Genomic DNA, 27,309 nt, shown 5'->3' with positions numbered 1-27,309 from the left:
CATGATACTCAAGGTAGATTGATGAATATTCCTGTCAGAGAGGAGAGAAGCATTTTTTGTTGCACAAACCATCAATCCTCAATCAAAACAAAACAAAGATACAGGGCCAAGACTGCTTTAAGTTAAATCACAAGTCTGGATGGCAAAACAAACAAAAAAAATGATCTCAGGGAATAAGAACTGCCTGAAGGTAAAAGGTGCAAGACATAGCCACGTTTAATGACACTCTGAGAATAGAAGCAAAGACACGCAAAATAGGTAAAATTTACTTACTACGGCTTTAAAATGGTGGACTTCACCCTTAAGAGCAAAAGCTAGGATAGGGCCTCCTCTTGCATTCTTGGTTTTTGAAATTAACAGCAGTGAAGCTTCAGCAGGATGGAGGAAGCGACTGGTGAACTGTAGTGTGATATAGGTTTGGCTTCTATTTAACAAAGGATAAAAGAGGAGACATCTCATTGAAAAAAGTAATCAACAAAGGCCTTTTTGTTGTAGATCATGCGCTCAGTGCATGTGCTCTACAATGTACTCACTTCTTCAATAAAATTAAAGAAGGTTGCAGGCACAAGAATCTTACAATCCAGTTATTGTCATTAGTTAAGATATCTCGACCAGTCTATGCAATCTAAAGGTAATTCTCAAATGTATAATATATATATACACACACATATATATATACAATAAATGATACACTATCACTAACTATCAGGTTTTCTTTTTTTTCTTTTTTATTTTTTTGACAGGCAGAGTGGACAGTGAGAGAGAGAGAGACAGAGAGAAAGGTCTTCCTTTGCCGTTGGTTCACCCTCCAATGGCCGCCGCGGCCAGCGCACCACGCTGATCTGAAGGCAGGAGCCAGGTGCTTTTCCTGGTCTCCCATGGGGTGCAGGGCCCAAGCACTTGGGCCATCCTCCACTGCACTCCCAGGCCACAGCAGAGAGCTGGCCTGGAAGAGGGGCAACCGGGACAGAATCTGGCGCCCCGACCTGGACTAGAACCCGGTGTGCCGGCGCCGCTAGGCGGAGGATTAGCCTGTTGAGTTGTGGTGCCGGCCAACTATCAGGTTTTCTAACTATGAGCCATACGAAATTACATGTGTATTTTGTATAAAATTCATAGTACACTCCTTGCTACCGTTTAGGCAAATTCTTAGTTACGTCATTTGCTTCAAGTCACATGGAGGAAAAACATGAGGAAGACGAAGAATTTTAAAAATAGGCCTTCCCTGCCACTACAGCCGGACATGCCACACAGCAAGCACTCAGTCTCCTGTTGCTGCCTCCCCCAGGTATGGCAAAGGGCATCACCTCACTGACAGCAGCAAGGCACGGCATACAGCACTTCATACTTGGTGCCAAAACTAATGGTGAGACCAATTTGAAAGGCTTCTAGTCTATTTTCCAGGAGCAAGGGATGGCAGAATTGGTACACACCTAACAGAACTACTGTTCTTTGGCAACATACACAAGCAAAAATGGCAGGTTAGCCAATATGAACATTTGTCTACATGGTTGGTGTTGCTGGACCTTCAGTTGGAACACTGATGCACGGGGCAAAGAAAAAATCAACAATCTCTTAAACCAAGTAGGAGAAAGAATGAAAGAATTTAGTTGGGGCAGTACTAAGCAGTTGAAGTGATTACCACCCATAGTTCGAGAAGGGACTGTTGACAAATACTGGTCCAGTGCTAATGGTGCCTGGGTGAGTACAACTTTATATGATGAAGACTCACTGTACCAGAACATTAAAAGTCTACACATGAAGCAATTTGGAAATAATCTCATCCCTAGTGGGGATGTTAATTTGGTGGAGAGTTATTTGATATGTACCTAGAACATCATGACCAATGGCAAAGTAGATTACACTGGCAAAGATGTACTGATTTTGGGACACGGAGATAGGGGCTTATTATGTGAAACAGTCAAATTGAAACCAAAGATGGTAACTGCGGCAGAGGCTGACCAATTGGTGATTGATGGATATAAGAAACATGAGAAAAACTTGTGGCGATGTCTCCAACAATCTTAGCAGAGACTACTAATCAGGTTCTCATAGCAGACTGTGCTCCAGGACTGAAGAGGTACACCATAGAAGGGAGAGAGTATGATTATTTGACTAATGATTTGACAGCTGTTCCAATCTCCACATTTACAAAAGATTTCACAAGGGGTTTCTCAGACTGATTCTTAACCTGTTGATGGAAGTACTAAAACAGGATGGGGAATATTTTATACAGGAGAACTGTCAATTTGACAGATAATCCTGCTGCTCTATGAAGAACAACCTGGGCACCTGTACTGTCCTGTGGCGCTCACAGCAAAGATCACCTGTGTCCCTTCAGACTTGGAACTGTGGGTGTTTTACCCTGCCTGGAAGGTGAATATGCCCTTAGCATGTGTGCTGCAACATGCCTTCGCGACTTCTGCCTGCTCTACAGGACAATGAAATGAGTCATGCAACTGATTGTGAATTCTTTTAAGTTTTGTTTTTAATTGTTCTTTTTAATTTTAAAAAAGTCAAAGGAAAAAGTGTATTTTGATGAAGACAGTTGTTATTTTTTTGAAAGTCAGCCTAAGGATGATTTGGCAGCACAATGAAGACAGCAAAATGCACTGATCTACTAGGTGATTTAGGTGATTTTAATTTATTTATTTATTTTTTTACTTTGTATATCTGTGTGGACTTTTTTTTTTTTTTTGACAGGCAGAGTGGACAGTGAGAGAGAGAGACAGAGAGAAAGGTCTTCCTTTGCCGTTGGTTCACCCTCCAATGGCCGCCACGGCCGGCGCGCTGCAGCCGGCGCACCGCGCCTATCCAAAGGCAGGAGCCAGGTGCTTCTCCTGGTATCCCATGGGGTGCAGGGCCCAAGCACTTGGGCCATCCTCCACTGCACTCCCGGGCCACAGCAGAGAGCTGGCCTGGAAGAGGGGCAACCGGGACAGAATCCGGTGCCCCGACCAGGACTAGAACCTGGTGTGCCGGCGCCGCAAGGCGGAGGATTAGCCTACTGAGCCGCGGCGCCGGCCTCTGTGTGGACTTTTAAATTTTGCATTTGGTACACCTTCGAGTTGTACATTTACAAGAATGAACAGTATTCTGTTTTGGAGGGAAGTTTTTGATGGTGTTCCTTTCCCCCCAAATTGACCTATATATTAAAATTTGGTGCTTGAAAGAGATAAAAAATGAATAGCAATGTCTCAACTAAAATTTGAAAAGAAAAAAGGAACCTGAAATTATGGTTGAACATAAAGTTCAAACGTTAAACCCAAACAATGGTAGATAAGTGGCATGCATGTTATTTGAGAAAAACTCTAAATTAAAAGGAGGAATAAAGAAAAAAAGTCCATTTCCTGGGGCCGGCACTATGGCATAGTGGGTAAAGCTGCCGCCTCCAGTGCTAGTATCCCATATTGGCGCTGGTTCAAGTACTGGCTGTTCCACTTCCCATCCAGCTCTCTGCTATGGCCTGAGAAAGCAGTAGAAGATGGCCCAACTCCCCTGGCCTCCTGCACCTGTATGGGAGACCCAGAAGAAGCTCCTGGTTCCCGGCTTTGGATTGGTGCAGCTCCGGCCATTGCTGCCAATTGGGGAGTGAACCAGCGGGTGGAAGACCTCTCTCTGTCTCTGCCTCTCTGTAACTCTGCCTTTCAAATAAATAAATAAATCTTAAAAAAATAAAAGTCCATTTCACTTCATCTTTCATTTTGCAGTATACCATAGGGTATAATGATAGAGGCTATGGATTTAGAAGATATTCCAAGCTCCAGTTTGCAGAAAAATAGTTACACAACTGCACCCTGGCAACCTTGTATAACTCCACATAAGCCACATAGACTTTGCTGCATCTGAGCAAATCTTGGCAGAAAGCACCATAGTTTTCCCACAATATGACAGCAAGAGGCTCATGAAGAGCTGCTACAAGAGCAATTCTCACTTGCCTCCCTGCCTGCCCTGAGAGTCTGTCACCAGCCAGTTTCTCATTATCTGATCAGATATGAGGCTGGCTACTTCACCTCCTCCAGAGTGAAGCTACAGGCAGTGGAAACTGCTTAATGACAGCATGAAATAGATTCCTCAGCAATAGGTTGTCCTCTCATCCATGATGCAGCCATATGACCCTTTTGTATTGGTGTTGTCCTGCAGAAGGGACACAGGGACCTGGCCCCTCTGACTACTCTTGCATTCATCATTTATGTAAGTAATGAACACTTTGACTCAAGAATGGACTCACTGTTCCATTAGCAACTGAATCTTTCAGACTGTCTTGCCGGTGAGTGATATGTCTTAGTAAAATTTTACTTTTGAGTTTATGTTGGCTGTTAGCAAAGTCAGCATTATACATCACATAGCAATTATTCTTTTATATAAGCTACTATCTCTTTACTCCTTTTTTGAGTATACACAATTGAGAATGGAGACAGGAGTAGATTGCTTTGGTGTCAAAACCCTGGCTTAAGTTATGAAAACCTTTCTTCAATTTCTGTTGAATGGGTGAGACCAAAGAGCAGCAAAAAAAAAAAAAAAAAAAAAAAAAAAAAGAAAGAGGGAGTCATGCTCACATCCCATATCAGAACGCCTGGGTTTGAGTGCTGGCTCCACTTCTAACTCCAGATTCCTGGTAATGTGCACCATGGGAGGCAGCAGAAAATAGCTTAAGTTGCTGGGTCTCTGCCACCCATGTAAGAGACCTGATTTTAGTTCAGAACTCCTGGCTTTGGCCCAGCCCTGGCTATTGCAGGTATTTTGGGAATAAATCTGCAGATGGAATTAATCTGTCTCTCCCTCCCTCCTTTCAAATAAATAAAAAGTAAATAAGAAATTAAAACAAAGATGCTTTAAAAATAATTTTGTATAGAATTTATAGCTCAAATCTAGCAGTACTGGGAGTTATTTTTATTCAGCTTGGTGTCTTCACTAATCAACTCATTTTTTTCAAAAGGACAATTATGAGAAGCTCATGGATTTGGGTATATTTTAGAATTGAGAATATTTGATCTTGTGTTCTTTTTCTAGATGTGTAGGCTCAAGTTCTCTGTTACAGTACTTGTGATTTATGATATTCTCAGATAATCTAAAAGCTATTACAGTCATTAATTCAATTAATATTTATAGATAATACACGATGATCCAAGTACTCTTAGGTTTTGGGGATAGAGTAATAAAACCCCACTATTCCCATTCTCCTGAGCAGTACATTCTATGGGACCTGGAGGGCATTCTGACATAGATGTGAAAACTACAAATTATGTATGTGCTGTGAAGTTTTATGAGAACATATAATGTGGAGAGTGACATAGCAGTAAGGGTCAGAGGAAGAAATATGTAAGGTAGAATAAGAAGGATGAGCTTAAGTTGGCTAGATTGAGCAATGGAATAAAGAACGCATCCAAGGCCTTCTGAATGAGGGAATGCTAACATACTTGAAGAACCAATCAAAGGCCAGTAGTGCTGAATTTTGGACAGCAAGGAGATTAGTAGGGCAAGATGTAGCTAAGAGTCATCTGTGAAATCATACAGTGATTGTCATAAATATGAAAGTATATTTTAGACCAAGTGATGTTTAATCTGCATTCTCATGTTGATGGGAAGCTATTGGAATATTTTGAACAGAAGAGTAACATGTTCAAAATAGATGTCACACCAATATAGAGGATGGATTGCAGAGAAGCCCTGGAGGAGCCTATTGTGGCAGTCTAGCACATTGAGATTCTTACATTAAATTAGGCTGGAAGAGGTGGGCAAGGGGAAAACACGACAATTTTAAGACATAATTAGCAAAATTAAAATGACTTGGTAAAGAACTAGATCCCCAAAGAAGCTGATGAAAAAAGAAATATTCAAAAATAATCATAATTTGGGGTGAATGTTGTCACACAGATGAAGTCACCATTTGACATGTCCACATCCTGTATTGGAGTGTCTAGGATGGAGTTCCATTTCTGCTTCTGATCCAGCTTCCATCTGGGAAGCAGCAGATGGGTTTCTGCCACTCATATGGGAGGCCAGGATGGAGTTCCTTACTCCTGGTTTTGGTCTGGCCCAGTCCTGGCTGTTGTGGGCATCTGGAGGGTAAACCAGTAGGTGGAGGATCTCTCTGAATCCCCCTGCCCCTGTCATTCTATCCTTCAAATAACAAACAAATAATCTTAAAAAAAGAATGATCATAATATAAATTACATTCACTTAATGAATAATGTTATGGTCTTAAGTTCTATGAAACATATTTCATAATATTCCTTTTCATAAAAAGTTATTTTCATTTTATTTTAAGGCCAGAGAAACACAGATAGAGACAAAGACAGTGATAGAAGATCATCTATCTGCTGATTCACTCATCAAATGCATGCAACACTCAGGCCCTGGGGTGAGTCTGAAGTCAGGAGCCTGGAACTCAATTTGAGTCTCCTACAGGGGAAGCGGGGATTCAAGAACTTGAATCATCACCTGCTGCCTCCCAGGGTGTGCATTAACTGGGCCTCAAATCCAAGCACTCTGATATAGAATGTAGTTATCCCAAGCGTCATCTTAACCACTAGGAAAAAGCCTGCCAACAACATATCCTTTTTATGAGGTTTCAAGGCCAGAGAGATTTGGGCTTTTCTTAAGTATAGATAATCTTTCCTTTTTTTTAAAGTTTTATACTCATATTGAAAAATGTAAGTGATTAACATTCCTTTCTGAATTTGTTAGACACTTTCAGAATCAATTGTGTAGATCATATATATATTTATCCTAGGTCCCAGTCATGAATATCATAATTATGTTTCATCTCTATTTTTTCACTTTTTATTTTCTTTTTGCTTCAGTTGCTGCCCTCTCTCATTAAAAAATATCTCCTTAATACTACATATACCTTGTAAGCTACTGCCAATATATTTTTGGAATAGATGAAGAATAAATATATAATATACCAATGTCACTGAACATATGGCTCAATAGGAATAATGAGGGGGAAAATGGTTTTAAAATTATATTTTCACTTTTATGACAGTCACTCTGGTTATAGCTAAGTTGAATCATCAAATCAGATGCAGACATAGATATTTTTGTTTATATCCTGGTGTAGCTATTTAATCTTTTATATAAATGATATTTCTGGAAATTTCAATTCATAGCTGACAGAAAGGATCATTATTTATTGTGATTGAGACAGAATCTAGCAGGATGTGGTACACATAAATAGATAATTGTATAGTATCCAATAACAATAAAGCTATGAAATTTTGCTTAAGAAAACAATATATTTTCTGAGTTCTATTTGTAAAATCCAAATACTGTGAAATTGTTTAGTCTACCTAGAGAGACACTTACTTAATCACATAATAACAGTACTCAAACCTATAAAATAAAATCTATTTAGACAACTGAATAATTATTTCACGTCTCTATTCAGAATTAAGCACTATCTATTCCAGGCACCTTTCCTTGGTTTCCCTTGAAAAATTCAGGTATTTTTGGTTTTCTATTTTCCTCTAATTCCATACACACATCAAATATAAATCAATTATAAAAATATATCCTCATTATATATTTGTGTGTATGCCATTGCACTAATTAGTAAACACTGCTAAGTAGCGTTGATATACTTCAGTCAGTGAGTCATCAGTACTTTGAATTAGTTAGTGGAGAACACTGTTAGAATGATACATGTGAGTTCCAGTTATAGTACTGGGTATGTTAACTTACATATTTATATTTATTACTGACAAAACTGTGGGTAAATATTCTGTTACACATTTTCCAAATAAGAACAAGAGGCTAGATGATAAAGCATGTGCACATCAGGATTAAAATACAGCATTTACTTTATTTTAAGGATTTATTACTTATTTGAAAGTCAGAGTTAAAGAGAGAGTTAGAAAGAGAGACAGAGAGAGAGAGTCTTCCATCGGCTGGTTAACTCCCCAAATGGCTTCAATGGCCAAGGCTGGGCCGGGCTGAAGTCAGGAGCCAGGAGCTTCCTCCATGTCTCCCACATGAGTGGCAGGGGCTCAAACACTTGAACCATCTTCTGCTGCTTTCCCAGGCCATTCACAGGCAGCTGGATTGGAAGTAGAGCAGCAAGGACACGAACCTGCGCCCATATGGGATGCTGGTGTTGCAGACAGCAGCTTTACCCACTATGCTACAATGCTGACCCCCAACATTTAATTTTGATATCAAATGAAAGAAGTCATAAACTACAATGGCATCTAGAACACAAGTAACTATTTTTCTTCCTAAGATAAATATTAAACTTAAAATAAAGGGTATTAAAAAGGGATCTAGTTAGAGGAAGCCATCATCTCATATAAGAAAGAATGAGATTCAATAAACTCTTCTTTCACCAGTGCCATTACTGAATTCCAGCCAATTTGACATAAAAGTAGAATACATTTTTACCCTGTTCTCAAAAAGATATATTATTTATTTGTCTATGGCCATATTATTACACATGAATGGATAACCAAGTATCACAAGACATTAGAGTAAATTCTTTGACCAGAAGCATTGAAACCAAGGTAAACAAAGAAATTGATCTTAAAAATAGATAATTCAGGTAATAGATGAGAAATTAAAATCAGAGGTATTTATGAAGATATTATACCCCAATTTAAGAATAGAATGATGTGAATGATGGATACTCCATAGACAATGAAACACTAAAATATTTATAATTTGGAGTGAGCATTTGATTGCAGCAGTGAACTCTCTGCTTGGGTTGCCCGTATCCCATATTAGAGTCCCTGGTTTTGAATCCTGGCTCAACTTCCTGTCCAGCCTCCAGAATGTACAGTTGATAGTGGCTCAAGTACTTGAGTCCCTGATGTTTACATGGGAAACCTGGAATGAATTCCAGGCTACTACTAGCTTCTGCCTGGTACAGGCTTGGTCACTGTAGGCATCTGGGGAATTAACCAGTAGATAGAAGATCTCTTTGTCTGCCTGTCTCTCTCTCTCTCTCTCTCTCTCTCTCTCTCTCTCTCTATATATATATATATATGCACATATATATCTCCATCTTTCAAATAAAGAATTTTAAGTAGAGATTTCTGAGATGGCCAAATAGTGGTGTCTAGCATTTCCCTCCTCATCTACAAAGAAGAACAAAAACAATAAATCAACAGCTGCATCTCAAGATGAGTGCTCAAGGATAAGCACAGCAGTCGGTGGGGAATAAGGGGAACACAGGAGGACATGGAGACTTGATATGGCAGCGTAGAGAAAAGGAAAAAGCCAACCAGCATTTGAGAACTTCCTGTGGCTGGAAGTGGGATCCCTGTTGCTTGGCCACCTTAGCAGGCAAGCAGGCAAGGCAATGTCAACTGCAGGAGGAATACCAAGGCACCACTGGCTAGGAGCCCAATGAGGAGAGCTGCCTGGAGATCTCACCAGCAATCATTTTGATTTAGAGAGGAAACACATTATATCACCTGTAACTCCAAGAACACAAGCTACAGCAGTGTGGCACCACCTAACAAAAGTAGTCACAGTCAGAATCTACATTGTTCTAGAGAACAGAGGCCCTGGATCCACAGACATTCCACCACAGTTAAAAAAAAAAAAGACTGCAGCCTTAGAAATCTAACTAGACTTAACACAGCCACAGTTCACCTAGCACCCTAGTCTGTACAGTGCTCCCCACTACAAGGAGCTAGAGTTGCCTACCAACAGGGGATCATGTCCCAGAGAGCCTAGAGATAAGGGCACCTACTAGTTCAGAAAGAAAGACTACGGTTTGAAAAGTAACTAAAGCTTCTGTAGATTAAAAAACTAGAGATACAAAAATAAATTTAAAAAGAAAGAAAAGCTTAAAAAAACTAGACAATCGGGCAAAGTACCTTAAGTAGTTACAATCTGTTATTTTACATTGGAGAAAAATAATTAAATGCAAAGGCAGAAACAAAAACTCAAGAGTAAAGTTCATTAGTGGTTATCAAATTTGCCAACCCCTTTGGTACTGACACAGCTGTTCTCACATCATCCTTGTATTATTCAATAAGAATATTTGCCATCATTAATACCTGTTGGCATATCAAACACCATTTATCAATCTAGGAAGACTCATTTATTTTCTTGTGAGTATTCTGCAAGAGTTTTATTTATTGTTTATTTTTGAGAGGGGGAAAGTAGCATAATCCCTAAATCAGTGTCATAAGAACACAATTAGTTAAAAATGAGACTTTATTGAACAATACCACAAGCTGGAAATATGTACATGCATATATATTATATCTCTATCTATTTATCTATCAACTATACACATATAGATATAATAACTATGGAGGAATTGAGAAAAATTATGAAATTGGGAATTCTTTGAGGTAGGATTATGGACCTTTTTTGTTCTTCTAGCTTCTAAATTTTCTATAGTAAACACATAACACACACACACACACACATATATGTAATTTAAGCAAGCACTGTTTCCATTTCCCTGCAATAAGCAGAACTGTATTACATAAACAACTTGTAGCCTTATTTCTATGGCCCATATGTATACAAAATAAGTTAAAATTAAATAAATATAGAAAAAACAGCCATTTTATGTTGTTATGATTGTTTTAAAAAATTAATGAGGAATCTGAGACATGCATGAATATTTTATCTATGTCTAAGTGAGTCTTTTCATTATATACCTATTAATTTTAAAAATTTCAAGTTATCTCTCATAATTTGTAATACCTATTAAATCTCTACATTTGATACATTCAATAAAGTAAAATTTTTCAAAGTACTTACTTTGGAGAAATTGTCACAACATTCCCTGATTGCTGAAGGGAGAAATCAGCAGCATCTTTTCCAACAATTGTAGCAACATACACAATAGATTTCAAGCTTGAATTTCTCACTACAATCTATGTAGACACAGAAAAGAGTGTAAACATAATCATGAATTTAAAAAATACACCTATGTTGTTTCTTAATTTTATAAGAATTTATATATTTAATAATATAAATTTTTATTTCTAACGTATACTAACCAGAAGTCAGATTCTGTATTTAAATACAGCAACAACGGTGTTTGAGAGCACTTCAAAAGTTCATGAATAATTGAACTAAAGGAGATTTTCATTTTGTTGCAAAAATTCTGAAATTCTTGCTTTTTAATAATACAAATTTACAGAAACTTTTTGAGCATAATTTGTGTGTGTATGTCTGGTTTGGTTAAGGTAGGCAAGGAGAAAGAGCTTTTCAGAAAAAGAAATAACAGACAAAGTACCTGATCATCAAAAATGTGAAGAAGAATATTTATTTTTAATGAAGTGGAAAACCATTGTAGATTTTAAACAGAGAACTTACATAATTCAATTTACAAAAAGGACACACTACCTGCACAGTATAGAAATTAGTATGAGGAAGAAATCCAATTCACAATAGCAGCAAAAAGATCAAATATTTAGAAACAAAATTAATGAAAGAAATGAAAGATCTCTATAATGAAAATTTTAAAGCATTTTTTCTGATGAAAGAAATCATCAAGGACACAAAATAATGGAAAGCTATTAATTAATATCATTAAAATGCTCAAACTACCTAATATAATCTACAGATTCATTGCAATCCCTATCAAAGTATCAATTACATTCTTTACAGAGTTGGAAAAAATATCCTAAAATTCATATGGAATCACAAAAGACCCAAAATGGCCAAAGTGATCCTGAGTAAAAAAATATCAAGCTAGAGGCATCAAAACACCTGATTTCAAATCATACTCCAAAGTATCATAATTATCATTGTTCTGGCATAAAAACTGGCATATAAATCAATGGAATGGAATAGAGAGCTCAGAAATTAATCTACAGACATACAGATAACTTATTTTTGACAAATGTGCTAAGAACATGTCATACATTAATGAAAGGATAGTCTTTTCAATAAATGGTGCTGACAAAACTGGATAGAATGGAATTATATGCCTATCTCTCAAATGCAAAAATCAACTCAGGATGGAACAAAGACTGAAATGTAAGACTGGAAATGCAGAAATTGCTAGAATAGAAGCAATTTAAGACATTGTTATAGGTGACAATTTCCTGGATAAGACCCTTGAAGTACAGGCAATAAAAATGAAACTAGACAAATGGGATTATATTAAACTCAGAAGCTTCTGCACAGCAAAGGAAACTATCAATATAGAAAAGAGACATCTGAAAGAGTGGGAGAAAATATTTGCAATCTACTTATCTGACAAAGGATTAATAGTCAGAACATATTGGAAACTTAAGAACTCAACACAAAAACAATCCAGTTGGGAAATAGGCAAAGGATCTGAATAGACTGTACTCAAAAGAAAAAAAAAATACAAACAATAAATATATGAAAAAATGCTCAATATCGTTGGACATTGAGAAAATGCAAATCAAAACCACAATGAGATACCACCTCACCCCTGTCAGAGTGGCTATTATCAAAGACAGACAGTAACAAATTCTGGCAAGGATGTAGAGAAAGGGGAGCTCTCACACACTGTTGCTGTGAATGTAAATTAGTGCAACCGTTGTAGAAAGCAGTATGGAGATTCCTTTAAAAACTAGAAACAGAACTGCCATATGATCCAGGATTCCCTGGAAAATATATATATATATATATACACACACACACACACACACACATACATATATATATAGAGAATATATATACTCGATATATATTCAAAAGATATGAAGTCACTACACTGTATCAAAGGGATACCTGCTCCACCATGTGTATAGTAGTACTGTTCACATTAGCCAAAGTATGGAATCAACCAAAGTGTCCAGAGATGAATGGATAAAGAAATTGTGGAAAATATTCATAATGGAACACTATTCAGCCACAAAAAGAATGGAACCCTGTCATTTGCATTAGAATGAATCAAACTGGAGGACATCATGTTGAGTGAAATAAATCAGACATAGAACAACAAATCTGCATGGTCTTCCTCATATGTGGGAGCTAACATAATTTAAAAAAAAAACCTCAATCGGAGCACAGAATGTTGATTATTAGAAGATGGGAGGGATAAAAGAAGTCTGGATTAAAACACAAGAGAAGCTAGGTGTGGTTCATTAATTGTGACAAATATATTAATATGACATGTTAAAAATAAGGGAAGTACAATAAGGAGTATCTGGGAACTCTTTGTATTACTACCTCAAAAATTTATTTTTATACATTTAAAACTATTCTGGCCGGTGCCACAGCTCACTTGGCTAATCCTCTGCCTGTGGCGCCAGCACCCCGGGTTCTAGTCCCGGTTGGAGCGCCGGATTCTGTCCCGGTTGCTCCTCTTCCAGTCTGGCTCTCTGCTGTGGCCCGGGAAAGCAGTGGAGGATGCATAAGTGCTTGGGCCCTGCACCCTCATGGGAGACCAGGAGGAAGCACCTGGCTCCTGGCTTCGGATTGGTGTAGCACACTGGCCATAGCGGCCATTTGGGGTGTGAACCAATGGAAGGAAGACCTTTCTCTCTGTCTCTCTCTCTAACTCTGCCTGTCAAAAAAAAAAAAAAAAAAAAAAAAAAAAAAAAACTAAAAAAAAAAAAACAAACAAAAAAAACGATTCTGAAATACAATGTTAAAAGAAGAAAATCTTTGTCGGTTTTCTAATACGTTATTTTAGATAAATCTCTATTCAATTCTACACAAATAACTTGTGTACTCACATTTTCAAGAAATACTCTCTAGTAATGAAGTAATTCATTTTCTAATATTTGTCATATCTCTGGGTCAGGAAGAATGGGATAATCAACCCATAACTAAACTTCTACTTCTAGACTAGGCCACCATCATTTCAAGTCTATAGCTATGTTTTTAAATCAATACTCATATTAGTAACTGGCCAAATTGGAGTGAAGAAATGGTGATTGGAATAATTTAGGATGTCCAGGAACTTATTAACAGTTATCTGAAGAGCCAAAAAGTTGTAGAATGTGTGATGATACACTTGATAAAAGATGAATTACTTAGTTCAATGAGAACTTCCATAACTATTGTAATAAACGTTTTGTTTCTGAAGAGTTTATATCTTCAGTTTCCTCAAGGATTCAGGATTCTTAGATTATCTACCTACTTTGAGATATCAGTTACAATGGGGCCAATACCATTCTACTGTGGCATTTCAATGTACATATGCATGTATGTATATATAAACATCTATACATATGTATGTGTGTTTTTCACTTACTCATTAATAAACCAAGTGATTTTACATACCAAAGAGTTAATTTCCATTTTTTGGAAGGAAATGTTGAAAATAATAAATACATTCTGAACTATCATTTGTGATCTTAAGAAAACCACTCATTTCTCCTATATCATATCATGTAAATACCGCACTGACATCATTTGCTGTCAGAATATACCAATGAAGTCTGTGCAAATTTTCTGTCAAAAAAAAGAATCTCAAATAGTTTAATTGCTCTTAAAAAGCCTCAGAATATTCACTGTACTATTTATTTTTTCACTGATCATTACTTAATTTTTTCCACTGGTTCAAGCATTCTGTTTGTTTCGCTGACATGTAACTACTGAAATATTTTTTCAATTATAAGAGATTTCTTGTGACAAGAATGAGATACTGGGCCGGCGCCGTGGCTCAATAGGCTAATCCTCCACCTTGCGGCGCCGGCACACCAGGTTCTAGTCCCGGTCGGGGCGCCGGATTCTGTCCCGGTTGCCCCTCTTCCAGGCCAGCTCTCTGCTGTGGCCCGGGAGGGCAGTGGAGGATGGCCCAGGTGCTTGGGCCCTGCACCCCATGGGAGACCAGGAAAAGCACCTGGCTCCTGGCTCCTGCCATCGGATCAGCGCGGTGCGCCGGCTGCAGCGGCGGCCATTGGAGGGTGAACCAACGGCAAAGGAAGACCTTTCTCTCTCTGTCTCCCTCTCTCACTGTCCACTCTGCCTGTCAAAAATAAAAAAAAAAAAAAAAGAGAGAATGAGATACTGTGACTTAGACACAACCATTTTTGGTGTTGATCCACAGGGCTAACCTCTGTCAAAGATTCTCAGTAATTTCCAAATCAGTGATTTTCTTAAAGGAAGCCGAAGATGGCTATAATTTAAGTTTTATATTGAGTTTATAGTTAATTATTGTTTTTCCTTCAAAATTTATCTTACATCTATGAAAAATATAAAAGCTGTATCTGTATCTATGATCTTAAGACATCAACACAGTTTTCTGTTAAGATATAAATGAGGAAAGAAATCATGTTTCACCCAAAATACATTTTCATTTGTTTTCAACATCATACTTAAAGTTTATGTTTAAACATTGGCTAGTATTAATGTTAACTGCTATAAAAATGAGGAAAAAGTGGTATAAAGAAAGCCAAACATGTCTAAAGAATTAGAGAACTGTAATAATATTTCATTATATTATATGACTGATTAATCGAATTGAGACTACTATATCCTGCAGGCTTAAGCAAAACACTTCTAATTCTCCAGAAATTTTATTTCTAAGTCAAAGATTCTCTCTGATATAACTATACCTCAAGACTAGTTAGTACACAAAACCTTTGAATATCTTTACAGATAATTATAGTAAACACTTGAAAAAACTCTTCACAGTGTTAGATCTCTGTTTCTAAAAAAAAAAAAAGAGGGAAGAAATAAAATTAAAGGGACTGCTTCTCAATATTTTCTAAAAAATATTAGAAGAAGCTCTCCTTTTCATAAATTTAGCCACTTTGAGACAAGAATTTGAGCATTTCTTGATTTTTAGCCAAATGCTTAGCAACCATCAACTCAAACAATGATAGAGGCTAGACAGCTACCTTCTCAAAGAGGTTACAGTTACAAGTCAAAGATTATCAGGACATATCATTTGAAGACCAAATACATAAAAATTTTGCATCAAAAATATAACTAAGGGGCTGGCGCTGTCACACAGTAGGCTAGGCCTCCATCCGTGGCACTTGCATCCCATATTGGCCCAGGTTCATGTCCCATCTGCTCCACTCCTGATCCAGCTCTCTGCTATGGCCTGGGAAAGCGTAGGAGATGACCCAAGTCCTTGGGCCCCTGCACCCATGTGGGAGAGCTGGAAGAAGCTCCTGGCACCTGGCTTTGGATCAGCTGAGCCATTTGGGAGTGAACCAGCGAAAGGAAGACCTTTCTCTCTGTCTCTACCTCTGTCATTTTACAACTCCAAAGTTTCAACAAAAGCTAGAACAGTAAAGAATACACTAGAAATACTTGCTAAAATGACAAAGATACCATGTTTGATGTTTTTTTATTTGAGAAAGGAATCAGAGAGGCAAGGAGAGACAGAGAGGGAGATGGGGGGGGGAGGGAAGGAAGGAGAGAGAGAAAGCTTTCCTATCTGCTGGTTCACTCCCCAAAGGTAAAGTTTACCAAATAAAATTTACCAAAAAAACTAAAATCATCTCCCTCTATAAAATATAGGGGAAATACATAAAATATCCTTAGGAAAAGGAATAAATATGAATTTTACTAAAGTGGTAAGTTATCTTTCACAGAGAGTAATGTTATTCTATATAAAATGATAATGAGAAAGAAGGAGTCATCATTTCATTGCAAGGGGTGATAACTAAACAAATATTATCCCTTTCACTCTTCTAGACATTTGACCCAGAAGAAGCAACATTTAATGAAGGCTTATTCAATTTTAATACAATTATATCTTCTAGAGCCTTGTCATAAATTTTGGAATGGAAAAGAAACACTTCTTTTCTTTTTAAACATTTATTTGTTTAAAAGACAGAGTTACAGAGAGAGATACAAAAACAGAGAGAGACAGAGAGACAGAGAGAGAGAGAGAGAGAGAGATCTTCTATCCACTGGTTCACTACCCAAATGGCCACAATAGCCAGGGGTAGGCCAGGATGAAGTCAGGAGCCAGGAGCTTCATCTGGGTCTCCCGCATGGGGTGCAGGGACTCAAGCACTTGGGCCATTTTCTACAGCTTTCTCAGGCATGTTAGCAGGGAGCTGGAGCAGCCGGTACTCAAATCAGTGCTCATAAGGGATGTTGGCATCACAGGTGCTGGTTTAACCGGCTACGCCACAATGTTGATCCCTGAAAAAGAAATATCGAAAGCCTCTCTTGTGTGTTTAACTCTATGTATATTTTGGCCCCAAATATATCCTTACCCGAGCTAGCACAGTGTCATGTAGAGTACATTGAAAGGATATCACCTTCTTGGGGAGGTATGAAGGGAGCCTTTCATACATGTGGACACAAAACATCAGCATCAGGATTGGATTTGGATCATGGATGTCAGTGGCCTAGTTCCAAAAAAAGAGAAATATTATTAGATGATATATAGGTAAAACACATTAAAAAGAATAAAAGCATATTACACCAATTATTGAACTAATTCAAAGAATTTTTTAAATGTTTCCAATTGACAATGACAATGAAATGGAGATATATCAAACAGAATATTTCTCTGAATCATAAGAGCTTCATGAGTTAAAAGATAAATTAGACATGTACTAAGTGGAACACTGACCTTACAGCTCCAAAGTTTCAACAAAAGCTAGAGCATAAAAAATACTATAGACTAGAAATACTGGCTAAAATGACAAAGATACAATGTTTGATGTTTTTTTTTATTTGAGAAAGCAGAGAGGCAAGGAGAGACAGAGAGAGGAATGGGGAGAGAAAGAGAAAGAGAAAGAGAAAGAGAAAGAGAAAGAGAAAGAGAAAGAGAAAGAGAAAGAGAAAGAGAAAGAGAAAGAGAAGAGAAAGAGAAAGAGAAAGAGAGAAAGAGAGAGAGAGAAAGAGAGAGAGAGCGCATTCCTATCTGTTGGTTCACTCCCCAAATGCCTGCAATGGCAGCAGCTGGGCCAGGACTGGAGTCAGAAATGCAACTCAGGTACCCCACGTAGTTGTCAGGAAGCCAATTACTTGAGCCACCACTCTGCCTCCCAGGAACCTCATTAGCAGGAAGCTGGGGTCAGGAGCTGGAGGTCAGTAAGGACTCAGGAACTAAGATGTGGAACATGAGCATTGTAACCAGTATCTTAATCTCTAGCCCAGTGGTCTACTTCCCACCTTGATTTAAAGTATCATAAATTATAGGAAAAGAAAAATGACTTAAGACAAGAGAAATAAAATACTAAGTTTAATTTCCACCATCACCTTTGAATTCTAAGATACTAAATTTCAAAGTGAAAAAGACATCCCTGATGGGCCATATGTATGACGAACAAATGTATGGTGTGATGCAAAGAGTACAGGAGAGATGCATTTGTTGCACAAAAAGGAAGTATTAGTGGCAGAATAACCTGAGCTCAGGTCAAAAAGTATTTTGAATGCTATTTTAGTGCCCATGATGTAAAGAGATACAGGTAACAATACAAAGATTATTTCAAAATATCATCTTTGAAAAAATACAGGATAAAAATTTAGCAGTTTAGTAAATTCAACTATGTTTATCTTAATGGAAAAGTATATTTTATAAGACATTAACCTAAAATACCACACCAAAAAAAGAGCATCCTTTCTTTTTCTTATGATATATTTGAGTGAAAATAACCTAAAGCAATTACACTTCAATAAATCCCAGGCTTAAAAATCCAAAAGTTTATATTGAAACATGACATAAATATGTACAATTATAATCTATGTGTTAAAAATTTTTGAATAAAAAAATTAAAGGCAAATGTTAAAATAATTTGGGTTTCTTTAAAATGAGATAGTCAGGTGAAGTTCCATACAAATACATAATCATTACATTTCTATAAAGATCTAAATAAAAAAAAATTCAATTGTATTGGTCCTTTTTTTTTTTAAAGATTTTATTTATTTAATTGAAAGGTAGATTTACAGACAGTGAGAAGGAGAGACAGAGAGAAAGGTCTTCCTTCCGCTGCTTCACTCCCCAGATGGCCGCAATGGCCAGAGCTGTGCCAATCTGAAGCCAGGAGCCAGGTGTTTCCTCCCGGTCTCCCATGCGGGTACAGGGGCCCAAGGATTTGGGCCATTTTCTACTGCTTTCCCAGGCCATTGCAGAGAGCTGGATTGGAAATGGAGCAGCCCGGACTAGAACCGGCACCCATATGGGATGCCAGCATCACAGGCAGAGGATTAACCTACTGCGTTATGGCACTGGCCCCTGTATTGGTCCTTTATCTTCCCAAAGATAGTACTGTCCTATTGGTTTAACAAAAGATAGGGAGGTATACAAAAAAAAAACCATTCGGGAAAAACACAGGAGCAGAAATCTGGTAAACTATATTCAATTCCTTGGCAGTTCTGAGACGGCAGAGTAAGGAGGGAGCTTACTGCTCTAGCCCAGGAGAAGACAGTTTAAGAAAAGTGTTATATGAGGAATTCACTATGAGCTTTGGGGTTGTTACTGTACATGCCTACAACAAAGTCCATGGGTTGAGAATGACTGAGCAAAAGAGAATCTGATAACTTTATTAAGGCACAAAACAAAAACCCCCTGAATATCCATTGCTAGAATCTTTTACAGTCTTTCTTCATCTTATGTAAAATATTGAATTTTCTTATTTTTAAACTGCTTTTACTTATGAATTATGTTATTGAAGGCTGTAATTTTTCTAGGTGAGAAAAACAAAAAGGAAACAAAAATTCTTGGGAGCAAAGCCAGATTATCTATTCTCCCTTATCTCCCATCACTGCTCATTGAATTATGTGTGGTACAACATCCACAAATGCTTATTACATTTATTTTCATATCCATATTTGCTTGAATAATAAAGCATGTCCTCTATGCTGAGGCCAAATAATTACCACAACATTTTTAAGTAAAAATTATGTTGTGAAAAGAACCTGTAATAACTAGATATTGCTGCTGGCAGCGTTCTACGTCAGGACATAACAGTGGCACAGTAACTTATTCAGATGGCTTTCCAGTTGCACCGAAGGCCATAGTAAAGAAGAAACTTAAATGTTAATAAATAAGTTCAGGTTCAATTTCACAGGACTCAAATGTGGACTGTAAAAACATCAGCATTTATTCACTATGGATGAGTAAATTTAAAAGTTCTATTTTAAAAATTGCCATTTAATGTGATTAAGCAATATGGACTGATAAAATGTTATGGCATTTCAAGTGCCTGTCAAAAACTTTTTAATTACTTGCTATGTTAACTATCAAGTTCTGTATTCATGAAAACTTGGACAAGCCTACATTTTTATCTAGGGAATACTTAATATTCAGGGCATTTTTGACTACTTATTAAAATAAACATTTTTTTAAAACTTTTATTTAGAAATATAAATTTCCAAAGTACAGCTTATGGATTACAATGGCTTTCCCCCCATAATTTCCCTCCCACCCACAACCCTCCCGACTCCTGCTCCCTCTCCCATTCCATTGACACCAAGATTCATTTTCAATAATCTTTATATACAGAAGATCAATTTAGTATATATTAAGTAAAGATTTCAACAGTTTGTACCCACACAGAACATAAAGTATAAAATACTGTTTTAGTACTAGTTATAGCATTAATTCACATTGAACAACACATTAAGGACAAATATCCTACATAAGGAGTAAGTGCACAGTGACTCCTGTTGTTGACTTAACAAATTGACACTCTTGTTTATGGCCTCAGTAATCTCCCTCGGCTCTTGTCATGAGCTGCCAAGGCTATGGAAGCCCCCTGAGTTCACCAACTCTGATCATATTTAGACAAGGCCATGGTCAAAGTGGAAGTTCTCTCCTCCCTTCAGAGAAAGGTACCTCCTTCTTTGATGGCCCATTCTTTCTACTGGGATCTCACTCACAGAGATCCTTCATTTAGGTGTTTCGGTTTTGTTTTGTTTGTTTGTTTGTTTGTTTGTTTTTGCCAGAGTGTCTTGGCTTTCCATGCTTAAAATACTCTCATGGGCTCTTCAGCCAGATCCGAATGCCTTAAGGGCTGATCCTGTCCTAAACAGCACTCTGGCCTAAACATTGTTTTAAAAATAAAATTTTAAAATTTATTTAAAATTCACACTTAAAAACCTAAAATAAAAACTTTAAAAGTTAAAAATCTAAAATTTAAAAATTTATGTACATAATGGAAAGGCAGAGTTAGAGAGAGAGAGAAAGAGATCTTCCATCTCTTGTTTTACTCCCTAAATGGCCATCCTCTGCTGCTTTTCCCAGTGCATTAGCAGGGAGCTGGATTGGAAGTGGAGTGAGTAGTTGGGACGCAAACCTGTGCTCTTATGTGACGAGCGCTAGCCTCAAAATAAACGTTTTGAAACAACAATAGGAGAGTGATATGGGCAGGCAGATAGGATGAAATTAGATTCCTGAGCTGGAGACCATGCCCCCTCCCTGCCCACTGCATGATCTCACACCCCTAAGTGATCCCACCTGCATATGCTTACCTGCCAATCAGACTAGTAACTACTCCCCTTTTGCAAGTGAATAAAAAGCCTGGAGCATGCAGGGACCATGTTACTCTTCTGTGCCTCTGAGTATACAGCTTCTTGGCTGCTCCACGGCTGTTTGCCCAAGTGCCATGCAGTTTTGCATCATCCCTGCCTGCTTGGTTTTTCCTGTGCACGTGGTTCCAGCCTGTGAACGCCTGCATGGGGCCCTTCCTCACCCCCATGCCTCTTGGCGTGGATGACCTTTGGCCGCCTCTGATGCCTGCTCGGCTGCTCAGCCTGCAAAGCTGCTCTCCTGCCCACGTGCTCTCTCTCCCTAGTAGTAGCCTCTGGTCTACTCCCTGGAAAAACCTGGTATGCAACCCCTGGTTTAAGTTTCTGAACCCCCTTTCTCCCTTTAATAAAGCCCTAACCTTCCTGTGTATTTCTCTCACTCTCTAAATTCTAAACTGTACCATGTTATCTGTTTCATTTACAAAACAGTTGATATTTGGAATTCTTATCTAAATAGGTGAAAAGGACCCTTGAGATATTAATATTAGAATAATAATTTTAAAATAAAAGTAAATGATTTCAAGAGTGCTTCAAAAAGTTTATGGAAAGTGTAATTAAAAGATAATTCTCACTTTTCATGAATTTTTGACATATTCTCTTAACCAAGGAAATCATAAATCAAAGGAGAAAAATCACAGTGTGTGATGAACTGTATTTTTTAAACAAAGGTATTTTAAGTTTTGTGTGAACCCCTACCAAACTCTCAAAAGCCAGTTTAAATACTACATATCCCACTACATAATGTTGTCTGCTTTCCTAATTAAAGTGACTTCTTATCCCTTTCGGTATCAGAGTACATTGTTTCTATATGTGTTGTGGCCTTCATGACCTACCTTGCATCAGCTTTTCTTTTTTTTTTAACTTTTATTTAATGAACATAAATTTCCAAAGTACGACTTATGCATTACAATGGCTTCCCCCCCATACCGTCCCTCCCACCCGCAACCCTCCCCTTTCCCACTCCCTCTCCCCTTCCATTCACATCAAGATTCATTTTCGATTATCTTAATATACAGAAGATCAGCTTAGTATACATTAAGAAAGGATTTCAACAGTTTGTTCCCACACAGAAACATAAAGTGAAAAATAATAGATGATTTTTTTAAATGATGATGAAATCAGAGCAGACCTATTGTCATGTTTAATCCCAGCGAGCGTCAAGTTGGGAATTGATAATTTCTTTTTTCTTTTTTTTTTTTTTTTACAGAAGATCAGTTTAGTATGCATTAAGTAAAGATTTCAACAGTTTGCACCCCCATAGAAACACAAAGTGAAATATACTGTTTGAGTACTCATTATAGCATTAAATCTCAATGTACAGCACATTAAGGACAGAGATCCTACATGAGGAGTAAGTGCACAGTGACTCCTGTTGTTGACTTTACAAATTGACACTCCTGTCTATGGCATCAGTAATCTCCCTATGCTCCAGTCATGAGTTTCCAAGGCTATGGAAGCCCTCTGAGTTCTCCGACTCTTATCTTGTTTAGACAAGGTCATAGTCAAAGTGGAGGTTCTCTCCTCCCTTCAGAGAAAGGCACCTCCTTCTTTGAAGACCTGTTCTTTCCACTGGGATCTCACTCACAGATATCTTTTTGCCAGAGTGTCTTGACTTTCCATGCCTGAAATACTCTCATGGGGTTTTCAGCCAGATCCGAATGGCTTTAGGGCTGATTCTGAGGCCAGAGTGCTATTTAGTACATCCGCCATTCTATGAGTCTGCTGAGTATCTCACTTCCCATGTTGGATCACTCTCCCCTTTATTTATTATATCGGTTAGTGTTAGCAGGTACTAGACTTGTTTATGTGCTCCCTTTGACTCTTAGTGCTTTCATTATGATCAATTGTGAACTGAAATTGGTCACTTGGAATAGTGAGATGGCATTGGAACATGCCACCTTGATGGGATTGAATTGGAATCCCCTGGTATGTTTCTAACTCTACCATTTGGGGCAAGTCAGCTTGAGCATGTCCCAAATTATACATCTCTTCCCTCTCTTATTCCCACTCTTATGTTTAACAGGGATCACATTTCAGTTAATTTTCAACACTTAAGAATAACTGTGTGATAATTACAGAATTAAACCAGTCATATTAAGTAGAACAGACAAAAAACTACTAAGAGGGATAATGTATTAAGTTGTTCATTAACAGTCACGGCTATGCTGATCAAGTCACCATTTCTCATAGTGTCCATTTCACTTCAGGAGGTTTCCTTTTTGGTGTTCAGTCAGTTGTCACCGATCAGGGAGAACATATGGTATTTGTCCCTCTGGGACTGGCTTACTTCACTCAGCATGATGTGTTCCAGATTCCTCCATTTTGTTGCAAATGACTGGATTTCGTTGTTTCTTACTGCGGTATAGTATTCTAAAGAATACATATCCCATAATTTCTTTATCCAGTCTACCGTTGATGGGCATTTAGGTTGGTTCCAGGTCTTGGCTATTGTGAATTGTGCCTGTGCCTCCCGGGTCTTTTCCAGAAATTCTTTGCCTGTGCCAATATCTTGAAGGGTTTCTCCAATGTTCTCTAATAACTTGATGGTGTCAGGACGTAGATTTAGGTCTTTAATCCACGTTGAGTGGATTTTTGTGTAAGGTGTAAGGTAGGGGTCTTGCTTCATGCTTCTGCACGTGGAAATCCAGTTTTCCCAGCACCATTTATTGAATAGACTGTCCTTCCTCCAGGAATTGGTTTTAGATCCTTGGTCAAATATAAGTTGGCTGTAGATGTTTGGGTTGATTTCTGCTGTTTCAATTCTGTTCCATTGGTCTATCCATCTGTTTCTGTACCAGTACCATGCTGTTTTGATTACAACTGCCCTGTAGTATGTCCTGAAATCTGGTATTGAGATGCCTCCGGTTTTGTTTTTGTTGTACAAGATTGCTTTAGCTATTCGAGGTCTCTTGTGCCTCCATATGAATTTCAGCATCATTTTTTCTAGATCTGCGAAGAATGTCTTTGGTATCTTGATTGGGATTGCATTGAATCTATAAATTGCTTTTGGGAGAATGGACATTTTGATGATGTTGATTCTTCCAATCCATGAGCATGGAAGATTTTTCCATTTTTTGGTATCCTCTTCTATTTCTTTCTTTAAGATTTTGTAATTCTCATCGTAGAGATCTTTAACGTCCTTGGTTAAGTTTATTCCAAGGTATTTGATTGTTTTTGTAGCTATTGTGAATGGGATTGATCTTAGCAGTTCTTTCTCAGTCATGGTGTTGCTTGTGTATACAAAGGCTGTTGATTTTTGTGCATTGATTTTATATCCTGCCACTTTACCAAACTCCTCTATGAGTTCCAATAGTCTCTTAGTAGAGTTCTTTGGGTCGTCTAAGTAAAGAATCATATCGTCTGCAAAGAGGGATAGTTTGACTTCTTCCTTCTCAATTTGTATTCCTTTGATTTCTTTTTCTTGTCTGATGGCTCTGGCTAAAACTTCCAGAACTATGTTAAATAGAAGTGGTGAGAGTGGGCATCCCTGCCTGGTGCCAGATCTCAGTGGAAATGCTTCCAACTTTTCCCCATTCAATAGGATGCTGGCTGTGGGTTTTTTATAAATTGCTTTGATTATATTGAGGAATGTTCCTTCTATACCCAATTTGCTTAGAGTTTTCATCTGGTAGAATTCAGCAGTGAATCCATCTGGTCCTGGGCTTTTCTTTGTTGGGAGGGCCTTTATTACTGTTTCAATTTCTGTTTCAGTTATGGGTCTATTTAGGTTTTCTATGTCTTCATGGTTCAATTTTGGTAGATTGCATGTGTCCAGGAATCTATCCATTTCTGATACATTTTCCTGTTTGCTGGCATACAAGTCCTTGTAGTAATTTCTGATGATTCTTTTTATTTCTGTGGTGTCTGTTGTTACGTTTCCTTTTTCATCTCTGATTTTATTGATTTGGGTCTTTTCTTTTTTTAGTTAGTTGGGCCAATGGGGTGTCAATTTTGTTTATTTTTTCAAAAAACCAGCTTCTTGCTTGGCTGATTTTTTGTAGTGTTTTTTTTTGGATTCAATCCTGTTAATTTCTTCTCTGGTTTTAATTATTTCTCTTCTCCTACTAGATTTGGGTTTGGTTTGCTGCAGTTTTTCTAGGTCCTTGAGATGCGCTGAAAGCTCATTTATTTGGTACCTTTCCAATTTCTTGATATAGGCACCTATTGCTATAAATTTGCCTCTCAATACTGCTTTTGCTGTATCCCATAAGTTTTGATATGTTGTGTTGTTGTCTTCATTTACTTCCAGAAAGTTTCTGATTTGTCTTTTGATTTCTTGAATGACCCAGTGTTCATTCAGGAGCATGTTGTTCAGTCTCCATGTGTTTGCATACTTTCTGGGGTTTCCTGAGTTGCTAATTTCCAGCTTCATTCCACTGTGGTCTGAGAAGCTGCATGGTATGATTCTAATTCTTTTAAATTTGCTGAGACTTGCTTTATGGCCTAGTATGTGATCAATCCTAGAGAAGGTTCCATGCACTGCTGGGAAGAATGTGAAGTCTGTAGATGTAGGGTTGAAAGTTCTGTAGATATCTGTTAGATCCATTTGGGCAATAGTGTCAATTAAATCTGCTGTTTCCTTGTTGATCTTCTGTCCGGATGATCTGTCTATTTCTGAGAGTGGAGTATTGAAGTCCCCCAGTACTATTGTATTGGAATCTAAATCTCCCTTTAAGTCCCTTAACATATCTTTTAAATAGACCGGTGCCCTGTAATTAGGTGCATATACATTTATAATTGTTACATCTTCCTGTTGAATTGAACCCTTAATCATTATATAGTGTCCCTCTTTGTCTCTCTTAACAGTTTTTGTATTAAAGTTTATTTTGTCTGATATTAATATGGCTACACCTGCTTTTTTTTGGTTTCTGTTGGCATGGAATATCTTTTTCCAACCTTTCACTTTCAGTCTGCATGCCTCTTTGTTAGAGAGATGTGTTTCTTGTAGGCAACAAATAGTTGGGTTGTGTTCTGTGAGCCAGTCAGCCAAACGGTGTCTTTTAACTGAAGAATTCAGACCATTAATGTTCAATGTGACTATTGATACGTAGTGACTTTGCCCTGCCATTTTCCCGGAGATATTTTCTAGTATATGCTTTGAGCTTCCCATGCTCTTTTACTGGTAGGTGTTCTTCCTTTCCCTTCTTTCATATTGATGGCCGTGTTTCTGTGTTTCTGAGTGTAGCACATCTTTAAGTATCTTTTGCAGGGCCGGACGAGTGGCCACAAAGTCTTTCAATTTCTGTTTGCTATGAAAGGTCTTTATTTCACCTTCATTCACAAATGAGAGCTTGGCAGGATATAATATTCTGGGCTGGCAATTTTTCTCTCTTAGCACCTGTGCTATGTCTCGCCATTCCCTCCTAGCCTGTAGTGTTTCTGATGAGAAGTCTGCTGTGAGTCTGATTGGAGATCCTCTGAGAGTAATCTGACGTTTCTCTCTTGCACATTTTAGGATCTTTTCTTTATGTTTCACTGTGGTAAGTTTAATTACCACGTGTCGTGGTGAGGATCTCTTTTGGTCATGTTTATTGGGGGTTCTATGAGCTTCCTGTACTAGGATGTCTCTGTCCTTCTCCAAACCTGGAAAGTTCTCTGCTAGTATCTCACTAAAAAGGCCTTCTAATCCTTTCTCTCTCTCCATGCCTTCAGGAACTCCTAGAAACCGAATGTTGGTTTTTTTAATAGTATCCTGTAGATTCCCAACAATATTTTTTAGATTTCTAATTTCCTCTTCTTTTCTTTGGTTTGACTGTATGTTTTCCTGTGCTCTATCTTCTAAGTCCGATATTCTCTCTTCTGCTTCACCCATTCTGTTTTTAAGGCTTTCTAATGTGTTTGTCATTTGATCTATTGAGCTCTTCATTTCATTTTGATTTCTCTTCACTATCACACTTTCCTGTTCTACTAGTTTCTGAGTTTCATTTTGATTCTTCCTTAAAATTTCATTTTCACGAGAGAGATTTTCAA

At 37.7% G+C, this 27,309-nt stretch overlaps 1 protein-coding gene and 1 pseudogene across 1 annotated transcript in view; one reads left to right on the top strand and one right to left on the bottom strand.

Moving 5' to 3' along the window:
• Positions 1 to 27,309, bottom strand: part of CFAP47 (cilia and flagella associated protein 47) — a 369,488-nt gene that overhangs the window by 193,855 nt on the left and 148,324 nt on the right. Inside the window, exons 36-38 of the mRNA XM_051827003.2 lie at positions 17,076 to 17,210; positions 10,723 to 10,838; positions 274 to 424 (exon numbers count right to left, since the gene is read on the bottom strand). Coding sequence (XP_051682963.2) covers positions 274 to 424; positions 10,723 to 10,838; positions 17,076 to 17,210 — 402 coding nt within the window. The remainder of the gene's footprint in view (positions 1 to 273; positions 425 to 10,722; positions 10,839 to 17,075; positions 17,211 to 27,309) is intronic.
• LOC100339425 (spermine synthase pseudogene) lies at positions 1,318 to 2,445 on the top strand (annotated as a pseudogene).

The sequence above is a fragment of the Oryctolagus cuniculus genome, chromosome X (genome assembly GCF_964237555.1).
Source record: "Oryctolagus cuniculus chromosome X, mOryCun1.1, whole genome shotgun sequence".
NCBI lineage: Eukaryota > Metazoa > Chordata > Mammalia > Lagomorpha > Leporidae > Oryctolagus > Oryctolagus cuniculus.
This window is presented reverse-complemented; position numbering and strand designations above follow the sequence as displayed.